This window comes from Harpia harpyja, chromosome 1 (genome assembly GCF_026419915.1).
Source record: "Harpia harpyja isolate bHarHar1 chromosome 1, bHarHar1 primary haplotype, whole genome shotgun sequence".
Classification (NCBI taxonomy): Eukaryota; Metazoa; Chordata; class Aves; order Accipitriformes; family Accipitridae; genus Harpia; species Harpia harpyja.
The window spans coordinates 47,433,110-47,450,247 of record NC_068940.1 but is presented as its reverse complement, the minus strand read 5'-3'; the positions used below and the strand labels follow the sequence as shown (position 1 = coordinate 47,450,247).

Genomic DNA, 17,138 nt, shown 5'->3' with positions numbered 1-17,138 from the left:
TTTTAAAATTTTTTTTTAATAGAAGAGCTTTTGCAGGACTGCACTTTTTCAACAGGGGTACATTTGTTCTGTTTGCATTTGGAAGCATTTCCTAGTGACATTTTAAAATTGTTTTTTATTAAAAGAGATGTTGCAGGACTGTACTTTTTCAGTAGGAAAAAGCAAGGGGTAGGCAAGTATGTGGCTTAGGAAAAGCTTATACTTTTTTTTTCACTTGCACAAGTAAGCTATTATGAGCTGCTCTACAATTTAACCTCTTGAGTTCGTAGCCCTTCCCTGTGACAAGAGAGGGAAACACGGAGGTGGTACCAAAATGAAGGGGTGAAGGGTACAGGCCAGGGATGGGAGGTGGGGCAAGAGCGCGGCGGTTTTTTCCTCCCTTTCCTCCCTTTTTCCTTCTTTTCCTTCCTTTTTCCTTCCGTGCTTCGGCACAATAAGCGCTGGTACTCTCCCGAGGTGATTTGCTTTCAGCTTTGTTGCTGCGACAGCCAGCCTGAGGGACAGCTCGGTTGTTCTCCGAAGGGCGGGGGTAACAAACGCCAGCCCTTTCAAAGCTGGAGGCAGGGGATGGGATGGGCAGGAGGTCAAACCGAGTGAAAACTGCTCTCTGCCAGCAGCTCCGCCTTGGTCTCAAGCCCTTCCCGGCTAACCGATCTCGGCACAGTCAGCGTCTCTCGGGTGTCCTTGAGAGGCCCGGGGGCCGTTGGCAGGGAGGGTCAGAAGAGGGCGAGGCGGCAGCGAGGACCTGCCCGCCCCGGAGGAGACAGGAAGCCCCAGCCCCTCCCCGCCCGCCCCCCGGGGCGGTGCCGGAAGGCGGGTTTGGTTCCGGGCCGCGCGGCGCCATGGACTCGCTGTGGCGGCTGAAGCGGTTCGATGCCTTCCCCAAGACCCTGGAGGACTTTCGGGTCAAGACGTGCGGGGGCGCGTTGGGTGAGCGGGCGGGGTGAGGGCGGCCGAGTGCTGGCGGGCGGGCTTGGGCCTCGCCGTGGGGCGGCGGCCGGCGGGGGGGCCTTGCGGGCCGGCGCTCGGCAGCGGCTCGGGGCGGCGGCGGCGGGCGGGCTGAGGCGGGACTGAGGCGAGGCGAGGCGGGCGGGCGCGCCCGGCGGGGCTGACGGCGGTTCTCGTCTCCCCGGCAGTGACGGTTGTCAGCGGGCTCATCATGGTGCTGCTTTTCTTCTCGGAGCTGCAGTACTACCTCACCAAGGAGGTGAGTAGCAGCGGCGGGGGGGGGGGGGGGCGGCCCGGCCCCACGGTGCTGCTTCTGGCCGGGGCGGCCCTGCGGCCCGGGGCGGCCTGCCGTGCCTCCGCCCCCGCGCCGAGCCGCCGCCTCCTCCGCCGCCTTCTGTGGGCTGCCCACGCAGCAGCTTCACCCGCCGCAGATCTGCATGGGGTTTTTTTCTTTCTCCGAGCTGGTGGCCTTGAGGCCGGGAGCGGGCTGCCCTCCCCCAAAAGCCGCTTGGCACCAAGGGTGGCTTGTGGCTTACTGTAACGCTGTCGCAGGAGAACGTCTCAAAGTCTCTTCTCACTGTCTCTGCCACCTACAAGCAGGCAATACAAAGGAAAGCAAGCAAGCGCGGGAGCCCCCATCCCCACCCCAGGTTCTAAGATTCCCAAGTTACTATCTTTCTTAAAAATAGCGTTACAAATGGCAAGTGCTTAGCTATGGTGGAAGGCAGCAGCTCAGGTGTCTCGAGAATCCCAAGTCTTAAAAATCACCCGAGGGAAAGCGGCCTTTTGATTGGCTTCCAAGTGAAACAGGGCTCTGTTTTTCCTTTGTTCCTAGGTTCAACCGGAATTGTACGTTGACAAATCAAGGGGAGATAAACTGAAGATCAATCTCGATGTTATTTTTCCACATATGCCTTGTGCTTGTGAGTCAGCCTTCTGAATGTTGGGGATAATTTTCATACTTGCTGAGGGCCCGACAGGCTTGGTGTGCCCGGTGCTTCTGAGTGCTGCACTGCTGCTTGGGCCACAGACAGGGAGGAACTGGTGATCCCTGGTGGTTACACAATGATTCCAGCCAGGCCCGCTGGGCACTCAAACCAGCTCTTCCAGGCAGGCTGTATTATTTTTCGAGATGATACGTGAGGCTAAGGTGTAAACCCCCTTACATTTCTGTACGGTGTGGTACTTTTGTCAGAGAGCTTGGTAATACTGAAAAAGCTGGCACAGCGTTCGGTGTTCACTTGGGACTCGAGATTTGACTGTACTGTTGTTGAAACACTTTAGAGTCTCCTTTGGAAGTTACTTGGCGAGGCGCAACTTTTCCGTGGTTTTTGTACTTCAATTCTGACTGTAATGCCAACGCCACGTGATAACCTTTCTCCCAAATTTTTAAAATTGGAGTGAGTGTTAATAGTCAGATTACCTTTTAACTAAATTCAGAACAAAGCTGCAGGGCGAAGTGACGGAAAATTTTGCAAGTCTTACTGCTTACCGCTGCTGTGCATGTTATCCGACTGTCCGCTAATCTTCCCTGCCTCTTGTTCTGTTGCAGTAATTCCTTTGGGTAATGCGTTGGGCTTTAAACGCAGTGAGTCTGACTTCCTTCTGACCACCAAAGATATTATTAGTCTTTGCCTTCCTCACATTTAAAAGGGCACGGGAAGGCCAGAGAGGCTGGAAGCCCCTGCTGTTTTGTGCAGAGAAGCTGTCAGTCTTGTAAGAGAGCATGTAGCCAGCAAGTGCATCACAGTGCTTTGATACCAGGCCAAGACCACAGACCTTCTCAGTCATCTTTGTGAAAAGGGGTCACGAGGAAATGGGCTGATGGTGAAGGGTGAGGGGGTAGAGGTAGGAGGCAGCTTTCAACCAATTTGAAGCTTAACTCCTGTACTCCTGAAAATGGTTATGGGCTTTGAGGGGTTTGGTTTGGGGTTTTTTTTTTGCCTTAAGTGTATTACCTTTCAGGGTAACGCTTTCTGGGGCAGTTGGAAACAGTCCTTCTGGTACATCAAACCCAACCCCGTATTTGGAAGGGTCGTTCAGGGTGCTGCAATGTGCGTTTTATTCCCTATACGTCACTTGTCCCCAGCCATACGCACTCTTCCGCTTTGGCACATTCTTATCGCCCTCGCTGAAAGAGTCTGTATTTTCACTGGCTGAATGCTTCCTCAGCCCGCCACAGGCCATAACAAATGTGTGTTTATAGACTACTTTCCTTGCTCACTGATTTCAGATTTGAGCATCGATGCCATGGACGTAGCAGGAGAGCAGCAGCTGGACGTAGAGCACAATCTGTTTAAACAACGTTTGGATAAAGCTGGCAATCGTGTGACTCTGGAGGCCGAGAGACACGGTAAGGTGCTATTCTGCCTTTCTTGGATGGATGCTCTTGTAGTCTTTCCATCACTATATGCCTGGTTTTGAGATTCATAGGAACAAGTGACAGCTGAAGAACATTTAAACACCACAAATTTTTGAAGAGTTTATAGCACGCAGATCTATTAAACTGGCAGATTCAAGTGAACTGCTGTTATACTTGCTACTTTTGCGAGGCAAATCTTTGTCCAGTCCTTCTGAAATTAGGATAAGGACTCACGGATGCATTTCAGGAATAAAGCTGCTGGGTGAATAGTCTTTTACAACTAGGAATCAAGCAGCTGTTCTGGCAAAACTTGGCTTTGGTTGTATCTTTAAATCACAGTGGGCTGGCAAATGGGACGACCTGGTTAGAGGAAAGAGCCTCTCCAGGGAAGGCTCCAGTGACTCAACCCTTAAGCCCAAGCTTGCACCTTACTACATTTACTTTGTGTGTGTTAATGCATGCCTAGATAAATATATTTTAGTTGGTTTGTCGGTTACAGGTTGTAGTAAGTGGTCCTTGGCTACCTAAACCTCTCCTTTACATTTGTTATGTGTTATGACTCATCGTTGTGCTTCGATACAAACCAGAAAAGATTCTGGCAAAGTGTTGCAATGTAACAGTAATACTGTCCTGACTTTTCCTTTCCAAAACACGAGCTCCTTATTACATTTTCTGGGAGATGGTGTAGTTCTACGTGTCGGCATGCACTGAATTTGTTGATTTGTATCACTCGGATTGAACTTTTCTGTTCTTGAAGTTGCAAGGCTAAACTAAACCAAGAGCTGAACAATTGGTAGGTATGAGAGTTTCTGCTGTTGTCACGGGAATGTGGTGATAGCGCTTTTTCTGCTGCGTCGCTTAGCAGCCTTTCTGTGTTCAGAGGTTGTGGTGTTACAAACGTAATGCCTGGGGACAAAACCAGCTTTTCTGTATCTAATTCTCTGTTAACACATGGAGGCTTCCTGCCTTACTTGTATTGCCAGTCTCCATTGGCATTACTCCATCTGAACCGGTTGCTCTGACTCCTTGTATAATCAAGGGAGAGGGAGAGAAACTCGTAAGGAGCAAACGGTCTCACCTAGAAAAGGCATTTCAAAAGAGATCAGATGCATTGCACACAACAAGCAATTTCTTCTGCTGTCTGGAAGAAGCACACGGCTAGTTTGGTTTCCATCACCCGTGTTGCAAGTTAGATCAGAAGTATCCACCCATCTTCAGTAAACTCTATGATTATCAGTTTCTATTAGTGATACTGACCTTCAGTCAGTTATTTAAATGGCAGCTATAGCAGTATTGACCTTAAATTTAGTAAAGCATACCCAAATTTCATGGAGTAGTATCTGGAGGCTTTTCCTAATCATAGTTACATTAAAATAGTTAATAGCTGAATGATTTCTATAGTAGGTTGCGTTCTGTGCTTGGATGTTGTCTTACTCCTTTCCATTGAATGACAAGGAATGATTGAATTCTTTGTTGGTGGTTCTTATAATTTCCTTCCTTTTAATGTGGACAGAGTTTTCCAATTTCATGTATCATATCTGCATGCAAGTTGAGGACCGTGTTAACGGCAAGAAACCCTGCATGTAGAGTTTTATGCACTGCAGTTTCTTTATAGTATCCAAACTGTGCATTAGCTCTGGATTTATCTCTCTGAGACAACTCAACAGGCAGCTACTGACTATATTTAAAAAGCTGTTACTGGTTGCTGTGTCTTTAAAAACTCCATGCATCGTGCAGGTGTTCTTGTTGAAGTGGTGGGAATCATGGCTTTGACAAAGTGTAGCGATTATTTAGCTCTGTGCTTCCTGACGCTGTCTTTGAGTGTAATTACGAGATTAAAAGCCATACCGCTTTTTGAACAATGAATTCTTAAGTGTGCTTTCAGCTACTTTGAATGTTGCAAGCTTTAGAAAGTAAGTCTCACACAGTTGTTTAATAATGGGTATATTTTCCTAAAAGTTCTTATTTGCTTGAGGGTAGCTGCCATAAAGTATGTGATCAAAGAAATAAGGCTAATGACTGATTTTCATGCATATTTCATACTTTCCAATTAAAATCTCTTTTTTCTGTGGCTAGTACAAAATACAGACATGTTTAATACTCGCTTCCGTCTGCCTGTTATACCTCCCAGTCTCAACAAACAGGGCCCTGGTAACGTTTTATCCCCTCAGCAGTGTCTATCTATGTACCTTATCCCCTTCCCCAGCATTAGCAATCCAAGGAGCCACCTTTTCAAGGCTTATAGAGGGTAGTGCAGCAGTGCCTGGATAGTGAGCCTTAGAGGGCTTTTGTAACGCAAGAGACTTGGTCCTGTCCTTCAGGGTTTGTGTGTTGAAACAGCCTGGTTTTAAGGGGGCCTCTTATTGTAAGAGCCAGTGGTTTTGTCCCTTTTCAGCCTTCTGCGTGTAAGACCATGAAATTCCATGACTTCGTGCCCCAGCTGTACTGCGGCTGCACATTCAACACACAACGTGGCACAGACATTGTCAGAATTGTTAAGTCACGAAGAAGGTAGAAATTCCTTGGAGACTTCCAGTGAGCAGGGGTTAACATGTGTGCCTTGTCAGCATTGTCATCTTGGAGGACTGGGTGCTGATTTTCTACTTGGGAGACTCTTACTCTGATCTTGTTTCACAGCAATGTATAACCGTGTTCCCTACATGTCTTGGGACAGGATTATGCATTGACTGCAGTTGACTGCTATTTAAAATGTTGTTTGTGTAACAGGTCCTGTTACAATTGTCGTCATTTACTGTGCAACATTATCTGAGGTAGACAATGTTTTAACAAAGCCTTTAGGCAAGTAACATCTGATCAGTGTTCCAGCAAGGCTTAGAGATAGCCAGTTCTTTCTATGGAGGGTGTTCTTGAGATGACAAATACCACTCTGCTTCTTGGTCTTACTTCACACCTCAACAGGCTCTACACATACCTTTTCAGGTGGGTTTTGGGTGCAGGACGTGCAGCTTCCAACACAGAAACATTGCGTTCATGTGTAGAACAGTTATTACACGCAGAACGGAACAAGAGTACAAGATAGTGTTTCTAGACATGCCTCATCGCTTTGAATCTTCTTTTGTCTTAGAGCTGGGGAAAGAAGAAGAAAAAGCGTTTGATCCAAATTCTTTGGATGCGGATCGCTGCGAGAGCTGTTACGGGGCAGAGTCAGAGGACATTTGGTAACCTTTACACCTTTTTGTATCTTCTTAGCACTTGAAGTAATACAGTTATGTTGCATGCATGGTTTTTTTCAAAATGTCTGTGAAGGTCTGTGCAATGAAATCCTCCTGGGCCCGTGTTCAGAGAATGATGAGAACCATTGTGGTTTTGCTATGCCTTTGGAAGCTGCACTCATGATTGTTAAGAACATGCAGAGTTAGGTTGTCTAGTTTGTCCACATGCCTGTTTAAGGGCAGCGCAAATCGCACTACCTTTGCAGCAGCACAAAGGTTGTATCTCATCAAACAGAATCTTTTCTGGGGTTATTTGGTATCCAGAGGGGAGCTGTGTAAATTATTTCACCGTTACGTGAGCTGTCTTGGAATGAAACCTGCTTATGGCTTTGCCTTCTCACTTCTGCTGCAGGCTTTGCATCCTTACAGGAGGAAAGACCAGGCATTTATTGGTCACACAAACAACGGGTGTCATTTGGTGTTTCTCATTCCTCCTACCTGCAAATTCCTATAAGAATGGATCGGTGGTAGTCCATAGGTTCTGGACTATCCCTCGCTATTATTGTCTCTGTAGTAACTTGGTTTGTCCCATCTGTCAAGTTGCATCCTTCCCCAGAGGTGTTTCCATCTTGAGGGATTCATGATTCCAGGCTTCAAGCTTTTTCTTTGGTCCAGCAAAACATGGAACCAAGAAAGAAAACTGTTTCTTCCAGGGACCAAGATGTTATCTAGAGGTAGAAAAGTAATGAAGAAAGTTTGCCATTAACCCTCCCTCCAGCATTGATAGTCTTGCCCTAAAAAGAGAGGAAAGGAGGAATAGAAACAGGCAGGTGCTTTGTTCACACAGGGAAGTTCCAAACTGCTCAGAGCTGTGGGACACTGTCGTTTTTGTAGCAGATTTCTTTGCCCAGGAGTGACCTGGCTGTCTAAGTGGACAGGCAAAGCCCTCTTCAGACTCAAGCACTGCATTAAAAAAGCTTGCATCCTCATGCCAAAACCTCAAAAAGTACATCAAGAAGCTCGAGCTCCTTCAGGAGCATGAGGCCACCTTTCAGGGTCCAGTCCCTGATGTTTGCTTTATTGCTTCGTTGAAGAAAAATCCACCAATGATGCAAGTCCTGAGCTGGAGCATCTCTTTATAGTGAAAAAGATGGTAAGATGATGCTTGTCCTTTTGCAGGTGTTGTAATACTTGTGACGATGTCAGAGAAGCATACAGGCGGCGAGGCTGGGCCTTCAAGAACCCAGACAGCATAGAGCAATGCAAGAGGGAAGGGTTTAGCCAGAAAATGCAAGAGCAGAAGAACGAGGGCTGCCAAGTGTATGGTTTCCTAGAGGTCAACAAGGTGAGAGATGGGGTTTGCTGTGAACCTGCTGCATGATGGTGATGACTGTGGAAAGGCAGAGTCAGGGCGTTCCTCTCCTTTTCCAGCTTTAGGTGTTCACAGGACTGTAATATAATAACTGGGCTCAGCCAGGTGCTTGTGCCCATAAAGGGGTTCAGTAGGAGAGTCAGGAAGAGTGGTGGGAAGGGATTAATTCTCTGTTTTGTTGTGTGGGCTGGTAGGAAGCATGCTGGCTGGAGAAGCTTAGCTTTTCCTACCATATAGCTAGTGAGTCTTTTTGTCGAGGTTGCTGGAGGAGGAGAGGTAGCTTCATTGAGGTTAGAGTGTCCCACCTGCCCTTCTAATCTTAAAACAGAGACCACCAGTGGATGCTGGAGATAACAGTAACCAACAGCTTGCCAGCAGAGGTGCTGGAGAGAGTGAAATGTTACCTTCCTTAGAAAAACAGTGGAAGCAAGGCTATTGGAGTTGGTTGTCAAAGCTGTAAACAGTCAGAGAGGTGGTTTTTGCAGCTGGTGTATGAAAGTGTAGTATGAGATATACCATATAACTATGTAACTACCCTGTCATTTGGTGGGTTACCAAACCCAGAACACTTGGACATGCAGGTTACGTATCCAAGTACATTCTAGAAGTCAGGCCCAAGCTAATTTTTTCTTTTAATTCAAACTCTTCTTTTTTGTGTTTTTTGGGGGGGTTTTGGGGTTTTTTTTAACATCTTTGTGTACTCTTCTTGGAGACCACATTCTTTATTTCTGGAAATTAAACCTTTTACTCACAAAGCCAGACATTGTGATTTGAGCATCATCATGGGTACGGAACCATTATGGGACACTCTATCACAAAGTGTGATGAGCAGGAAAGATTCAAAGCGGAATGCTGGAGGTAGCAAGGGTCCAAGGGTGGGTGTCACTGGGGAAATTTCTGGGAGCTGTTGTTATGCACGTGGAATTTTGCACATCTCCACTCTCATCAGGTCTGCAGTTAACACATGGTTTGCAGACACCCAAGGTGTAATGTAGCACGTGAGCTTGGGACATTCAGATCTGGGGGGGGGGGTGGGGGGGGGGGGTGCGGGTGGCGTGGAGTGTGTATGATTGCTAGTAAGTGTCAGGGAAGATTGGCACCTAATATCCATATCCCTTTCAGATTCTAGGATGAAATTTTAACAACCTTTGTCTTTTGGGTTTTGGGTTTTTTTTACTGGGGGGGGGTGGTATGGTGTTTGTTTGTGGGGTTTTTTTGTTGTGGGGGTTTTTTTGGTTGGTTTTGGGGGTTCTTTTTTAGGTTTAGTGCATTATTTTTGTATACAGCTTATTTTCATGGATGCATATGTAGGATCACTGTGGTTTGTTGTATTAAGGGTTTTCTTACCCTGCTTACTCTCCCTCTCAGTTACTTTCTCCACTCCTTTTTGTATGATAGCTTTTTGTATTTCCTGCAGCAGCATTCAGTTCCCTCCCAGTAGACTTAATTCCTCTTCCTTCCCATTTTTATGTCCACTAAAGTAATCTGCATAGAACAGTTATTATCAACACCAGTCTGTAATTATGGCTTTCCACCTGACTGCCTGTGAGGAAGAGGGGAAGTTCATACCTCTTAGGATAGTATCTGCTGATATTGTCACCTATGAAAATGAGTTACTTGCTGTATATCTTGTACTGTTGCTTGGATTTTAAAATTTTTTTTAAACAACTGCTTGATTTATATAGATTCAGACCTTTTAATGAAAGATTACTATCTCTTGCAGGTAGCTGGAAATTTCCACTTTGCACCAGGAAAAAGTTTCCAACAGTCTCATGTACATGGTAAAGTATTTTCTTTTCCTGCTTATTGTTACCTTTAGCTTCCAAGTGTATCTTACAGTTTTCTTTGAATGCTGTCCATAATAACAAGAGCACTGCTTCAGTGGGGAGGACGTTGTTGAAGTTTTGTTGCAGAGGTTTAGAACCATCATGAGCAAATAGAAGAGTGTTTTGTGGAGGTGCTGCCACATGGGTGTGGCAGAACTTGGAGGAGAATGTTTCTGGGCAATCTCAGTCTCACTTGTTCTACAAAACTTTGCTGCTCTGCTGTAAACCAACCTCAAGTAAAGTGTTAAGTGCAGGACCTGAATATCAGTATCTCTGGAAGGGATATTTTGGAGAATACCTCAGGTGAATTTTAAAGCAATTCAGAACTTTTAGAGTAAAATTTAAGTTGTAAAGGACTTCCTCAAGTGTATATAGTGGCCAGAATAATAGTGGCACTGTACAGAATCATAGAATGGTTTGGGTTGGAGGAGACCTTTAAAGATCATCTAGTCCAAATTCCCTTGCAATGAGCAGGGGCATCTTCAACTAGATCAGGTTGCTCAGAGTCCCGTCCAACCTAACCTTGAATGTTTCCAGGGATGGGGCTTCTACCACCTCTCTGGGCAACCTGTTCCAGGGTTTCACCACCATCATCGTAAAAAGTTTCTTCCTTGTATCTGGTCTGAATCTACCTTCTTTTAGTTTAAAACCGTTACACCGTGTTCTGTTACAACAGGCCCTGCTAAAATGTTTGTCCCCATCTTTCTTATAAGCCCCCTTTAAGTACTGGAAGGCCGTGATAAGGTCTCCCCAGAGCCTTCTCTTCTCGAGGCTGAACAACCCCAACTCTCTCAGCCTTTCCTCACAGCAGAGGTGTTCCAACCCTCTGATCATTTTTGTGGCCCTCCTCTGGACCCGCTCCAGCAGGTCCATGTCTGTCTTGTACTGAGGACCCCAGAGCTGGACGCAGTGCTGCAGGTGGGCTCTCACCAGAGCAGAGTAGAGGGGCAGAATCACCTCCCTTGACCTGCTGGCCGTGCTTTGTTTGATGCAGCCTGGGATATGGTTGGCTTTCTGGGCTGCGAGTGCACGTTGCTGGCTTTTTATCCACTAGTACCGCCAAGCCCTTCTCCACAGGGCTGGTCTCAATCCCTTCATCCTGCAGCCTGTATTGATAGCGGGGGTTGCCCCAACCCAGGTGCAGGACCTTGCACTTGGCTTTGTTGAACCTCATGAGGTTCACATGGGCCCACTTCTTGAGTGTGTCCAGGTCTCTCTGGATGGCATGCCATCCCTCAGGCGTGTCAACTGCACCACTCAGCTTGGTGTCATCTGCAAACTTGCTGAGGGTGCACTGGATCCCACTGTCGATGTCATTGGTGAAGATATTAAACAGTATTGGTCCCAGTACAGACCGCCGAGGGACACTGCTTGTCACCAGCCTCCATCTGGACATTGAGCCGTTGACCACTACCCTCTGGATGAGACCACCTAACCAATTCCTCATCCATCCAACAGTTCACCAATCAAATCCATATCTCTCCCAATTTAGAGAGAAGGATGTTGTGGGGGACCGTGTCAAAGGCCTTACAGAAGTCCAGACAGACAACATTTGTAGCTCTTCCCTTGTCCACCGGTGTAGTCGTTCCATCATAGAAGGCCACTAGGTTGGTCAGGCAGGACTTGCTCTTGGTGAAGCCATGCTATCTCTCTCGAATCACCTCCCTGTCCAACATGTGCCTTAGCATAGCTTCTAGGAGGATCTGTTCCATGATCTTCCCAGGCACAGAGGTGAGGCTGACCAGTTGGTAGTTCCCAGGGTCCTCCTTTCTACCCTTTTTAAAAATGGGTATCGTGTTTCCCTTTTTCCAGTCACCAGGGACTTCACCTGACTGCCGTGACTTTTCAAATATCATGGAGAGTGGCTTGGCAACTCCATCAGCCAGTTCCCTCAGGACTCTGGGATGCATCTCGTCAGGTCCCATGGACATATGTATGTTTAGGTTCCTCAGGTGGTCACGAACCTGATCTTTTCTTACAGTGGGAGGGCCTTTGCTCCCCTAGTCTCCATCTTGCGGTACATCCACTAGAGAGGTGTGTGAAGAGAGGTTGCTAGTGAAGACTGAGGAGAAAAAGTTGTTGAGTACCTCAGCCTTCTCCTTGTCCCTTGTTACCAGTTTGCCAGTCTTGCTCATCAGGGGGTACGCTTTCTTTGACCTTCCTTTTCGGGCTGACATACCTGTAGAAGCCCTTCTTGCTATTCTTTGCATCCCTTGCCATGTTCAGTTCCAGCCACGCCTTGGCCTTCCTGGCCCCATCCATCCCTACACAACTGGGCAGCTTCCCTATACTTTCCCAGGATACCTGTCCCTGCTTCCACTGCCAGTGCATTTCCTTCTTGCCCTTCAGTTTGACCAGCAGGTTTCGACTCATCCATGCCGGTCTCTTGCCTTCCTTTCCTGATTTCTTCCACCTGGGGATTGAGAGCTCTTGCGCTTTGTGGAAAGTGTCCTTAAAGATCAGCCAGCTCTGTTCTGCTCTCTTGACCCTGAGGGCAGTTTCCCAGGGGGTCCTATAGACTAACTCATTGAAGAGCTGGAATTTTGCTTTCCTAAAATTCCGGGTCCTGACTTTACTCTTCGCCTGACCCATATCCCTCAGGACTGCAAACTCCACCAGTGCATGACCACTGCAGCCCAGGCTGGCTCCAGTCTTGATGTCACCGATTAGCTCACTTGCGTCGGTGACCAACGGGTCCAGTATCACATCTCCTCTGGTCGGGCTGTCTGTTACCTGGCTTAAGAAGTTACCCCCAGTGCACTCCAGGAGTCTCCTGGATTGCCTACAGCTCGCCGTCCTACTTTTCCTGCAGATGTCGAGGTGGTTGAAGTCCCCCAGCAGGAAGAGAGCCTGTGAGCATGATGCCTCCTGTAGCAGGAGTAAGAAGGCTTCGTCGGTAGGCTCCCCTTGATTGGGTGGCCTGCAGTAGACACCAACCACGAGGTTGCTTTTGTTGCCTCGGTCTCTAATTCTTTCCCTAATCATGGTGATTACAGGTTGAGATGTGATGTTTTGACTCGGTAACATCTGGTAGAGGGTTCAGGCTCTCGGCTTTGCTCACTCCCTCCCCTTGCTGCAACATTTTCTGTGTTGCTCCCTGCCTCAATCACCTTTTCATGATGCATCCTTATGCCACTCATCATCTTCCTGCTGCTGTGCTCCTTCTGTAAGATATTTTCCTCCAGAAAATTAATCCCCAGTTTGAGAATTGGTGTCCTAGCTCACCTTGGAGCAACGTGTTTGGGTAGCCGTGTCTTGGGTTTCTTGCAGTCTTCGTGTGTTTATTGACAGAGTCCTGAGTGGCAGTAAGTGCTGTTTTACAGGTAAAGGACTGAATTTTGGAGTCCAGGGAGGCTTTGTGGTTGTTCAGGTCAGAAATGCAAGATGGGGCAAAGTCTTCAGATAGACAGCAGTTCTTAAAACGGTGTTACTAAAACAGTGAACTAGGTTATATAAAACCAAGCAGGCTTCTTGACAAACTTAAGATGTTTTACAGGTCTCTTGATTTTACCTAGCTAGGCACTTAGCTGCAGTTACGGAAAGGAAGGAATGTGTTCAAGTTTCTTCAGAAATAGCAGTCTCTGGTCCTAGCTGATAGTCTCTTAAGATCTTCTGTTCTGTTTCCTCATTGTTAAAGAATTTTCAACCGTGGGTTTCTCTAGGTTTGCTTTATTAACAACTCAGAGTTGGGCCACCACCGCAGTGAATGGCGCACTTCCAAAGTTTTCCAAATCTTACGTACCCATTTGCCACCCATTGTCCCAATCCAAAGTCTCTGTAATTTTTCAGCCAAAGTCTCTGTAATTTTCCAGCCGATTCTCTGTTCTCGTATCGTTATCATTCATCATCTTATCTCATCCATTCTCCATTCTCATGTCTCGGTTCTTCTGAGACTGGTGGTCACAGGCAGAAAGTCTCCAGTCACCATCATCACTTACCTTCTTACACTTCAAAGGTACCTATGAATTTCTAAAGAAACTACTCAGGTTATTTTATTAATTTATCTTATTCTAAAGTTAATCACTTACTCCCATGTCTTAGGTCTAAGATGTATGATCCTTCCTCTGTTGATTCAGCTTGACTGGATTCTAAGCCAGCCATGAAGAGGGAGTCCATAGAACAATTATGCAGCTCATAGATATTGTTTTATATGCACCTGCATTCTATTAATCATATCTAAACCAATATCTAATCATTAGTTATATGTCTAATATGAATAGTCTTAAAACAATAAGGCGAATAGTCTTAAAACAATGGGGCTTAAGGCCTAGTCCCTTTTACTATTCCCTCCTTTTGTTTTTTATCGCACTCCTGCGATCCTATCGATAACTCCACATTTCCTTTTCTATCTTCTGTATTATCCTAGAGCTACAACTTATACAGCATTGAAGCAACACAATCACACATACTACTACGATTATAACGACGAGTACTATTACAATTAACTTTTTCACCCGAGTGGCCAAATTTGGAAACCAAGATGTTAACCAAGAAAAGTTGTCAGAAAATCCCCAGGATGTATCATCTCTTTGAATTTGTTGCATCGTGGCACTAACCTCCCAAATTTTTTGGACATCTGTCGTTACTTCTCCTGATCGATCAGTATACATACAGCAGCTGGTATTTAAGACAGTACAAACTCCACCTTGTGAAGCCAGAATCATGTCTAAGGCCATTTGGTTTTGGATAGTCATTTTTGAAAGTTCGGTTACCTCTTTCTGGAGAGTAGGAAATTCAACTGCACATGGACTTTCTAATTTTTCAATTTCCCCAGAGACATTAAAGACTGCTTTCTCTAATTCACTTACTCCCAGAGCTGGAATCAGCCATCTAACAAATGAATGAAATCCTGTTGACCTTTCAATCAAGGGATTTAGTGTTCTTCGAATTTGAGTTAAAAAGGTTCTATGCCATGTTGCACTTGAGACAGTTTTTGGATGAATTTCTAAATCTGTAGACATAACTCCTAGGGTACAAATTCCTCCCCAAATTGGAGGCAGAGCTTTGTAAGCTTTGTTTCCGCATAACCAAAAAATACCCAAGTCCTCAAGTGCTCACCAACTTAAATGCAATCCTGAGGTAACAGAAGTCATGTTTTGGCATTGGGTTCAATCTCCCACAAATGAGTGATTTTTGCATAAGCGTTGGTTATCAACACTTGGGGAATAACATCTCTGTACACAATGGACTTGTGAATAGTCCCCTGAATTTGATACTTCAATTTCCTAAATTTGTTCTTTATAAGATTCAGAGAAAGTAATGTTATACCAGTACTTTTTCCAATTTGCACTTCTAGGGATTGGAATTCCTATTAATTGAAATCCTTGATTCACTGTTTTTGGTAGAGCAACACAAATCCAACATTTATTTAAATTTAGATTATCAGTAAAAGATTTCATGAGTGACACGTGCATATTATCGGTCCAGGCATTTTCTACTTGGTGAACATCCCTAGGTTTCCGCACCAACTGTTTTGATACATTCAGAGATGACATGTTATGATATGAATGGGAATAACCCATATGATGGTGCCAGAAATTCCCCCCAAAATCAAGTTTCCATTTGATTATTACAATCCTGAAATTAAAAGTAAAACAATTGCTTGATAAATAGAATCGATGACAGCACCAGTCTCCATTGTCATAAATTTTCCACATTTGATGGTCAAAGCACCATGTCCCAATTCCCCATGTTGGTTCCTGAAGGTGAATATGATATACAGGATAAGTTCTTGGAATGCCATATCCCCACCGCCGTTTAAGAAAGCCATAGTTGTCGGACCAAGTATCCCACGAATCATCAAATCTACTTCTAACATTGGCACAGAATTCGAGAGAATTGAACAGTGGATAAATAGGGCCTCTCTGTGCGGTCTTCAGATAACTACCCGAAAAAATGACCTGTCCAGGCTTTCCCTGTAAGCCTGTAATTTGGCCCGAAAGTTGAGAAGAACAATCACTATATATAATAACAGTTCTATTGGTACGGGCATCTCGATAGCGCAATGTAAATTTTGTCCACAAGGTGTCACTCCAGGGTAAAATACAAACAAGTACAAAAAGGAGTAATACTTTACAATTGTCCATTACGCTTCAGATTCTTTGCGGGCATGTGAGTGATGAATCTAATTTTCTTTCCCCAATACCTTAATGGCATAAAAAGAAGTTAGTAAAACAGTATAGGGTCCTTCCCATTTTGGTTCAAATCTGTTCTTTCTTTTTAAATTCTTTATATAAACTTTGTCCCCTGGTTGTATATCATGAACTTGAATTTCAGGGCTTATTCCTTGATACCAATAAGCATGGTTACACATTTGAAAGAAAGAATTTTGTAAATACAAAAGGTATTGTGTTACCTGTTCATCTCCATCCAGAAGGCTAGTTTTTGCTGTCACGTACGTACCTGGAACAGCAAGTATTCTCCCAAAAAGGATCTCAGCTGGAGAAACTCCAATTGGTTGCCTCGGAGTATTTCTAATATCCCACAAAACCAAATTTAGAGCCTCAGGCCATTTCAAACCAGTTTGTTTACATACTTTCACTAACTTTTCCTTTAATGTTTTATTCATTCGTTCTACCTGTCCAGATGATTCAGGGTGATGTGGAGTATGAAGTTTATTAAAAATTCCCAAAGAATTATAAATCTGTATCAGAATAGCAGCTGTAAAATGACTCCCTCGATCTGTATCAATTACTTCAGGAACCCCATACCTTGGAATGATCTCTTTCAATAAGACTTTTACTACTGCCTTTGAGTCATTTTTCCTGGTTGGGAAAGCCTCCACCCGTCCTGATAACTGATCAACAATCACTAACATATAAGAGTACCCCATTGTTTTTAGCATATCTGCATAATCAATTTGGAGTTTTTGAAAAGGAAGGGTGGCTGGTGGTCTTTTTCCACTGGGAGGTTTAATTCGCACTGAAGCATATTGTCTGCAAAGCTTACATCCTTCACAAATTCTTTTCACTGCTGCATAAATTCCTGGGGCTGCCCAAAGTCTCTGAATTCGGAGCGCTAGGCTCTCCGGTGCCCCATGGGTCCTGTCATGATGCCACTGTGTTATCGGTAATAAATACCTTTTTGGAAGGAGAGGTTTGTTCTTCAGAATCTACTGCCCTTCTTGTCGCTGGGCTCCCCACCGAGTCCATTGCTGTTCTTCTTCCTCCGGGAGGTCTTCATACAGCTTATTCATGTCAGGGAGCTCCAATGTTATTTCATGTTGTGACGGAGACATAACGGACATGACCTGTCGTGCTGCAGCTCTAGCAGCTTGGTCGGCTAGAGAATTTCCTTTTGCAATCATGTCTTGTCTGTGTGTGTGTGCCTTTATATAAATCACAGATATCTCAGAGGGCAATTGGATTGCTTCTAAAAGGTCTTTGATCTGTTGTCCGTGAGCAACAGTCTTTCCCACCGAAGTCAAAAAACCCCTTTCCTTCCATAAAGTCCCCGTA

General features: G+C 45.3%; 1 protein-coding gene across 2 annotated transcripts in view; it reads left to right on the top strand.

Annotated features, from left to right (window-relative positions):
- Window positions 1–803: 803 nt before the first annotated feature.
- The window catches only part of LOC128143982 (endoplasmic reticulum-Golgi intermediate compartment protein 3), a 32,393-nt gene continuing 16,058 nt past the window's right edge, over window positions 804–17,138 (top strand). Inside the window, exons 1-7 of one of the 2 annotated variants that reach the window (XM_052792150.1) lie at window positions 804–930; window positions 1,137–1,207; window positions 1,784–1,871; window positions 3,182–3,301; window positions 6,396–6,489; window positions 7,663–7,828; window positions 9,579–9,636. In XM_052792150.1, the coding sequence (XP_052648110.1) occupies window positions 843–930; window positions 1,137–1,207; window positions 1,784–1,871; window positions 3,182–3,301; window positions 6,396–6,489; window positions 7,663–7,828; window positions 9,579–9,636 (685 nt within the window). In that variant the 5' untranslated portion in view covers window positions 804–842. The remainder of the gene's footprint in view (window positions 931–1,136; window positions 1,208–1,783; window positions 1,872–3,181; window positions 3,302–6,395; window positions 6,490–7,662; window positions 7,829–9,578; window positions 9,637–17,138) is intronic. The other variant, XM_052792160.1, reaches the window with a different exon arrangement.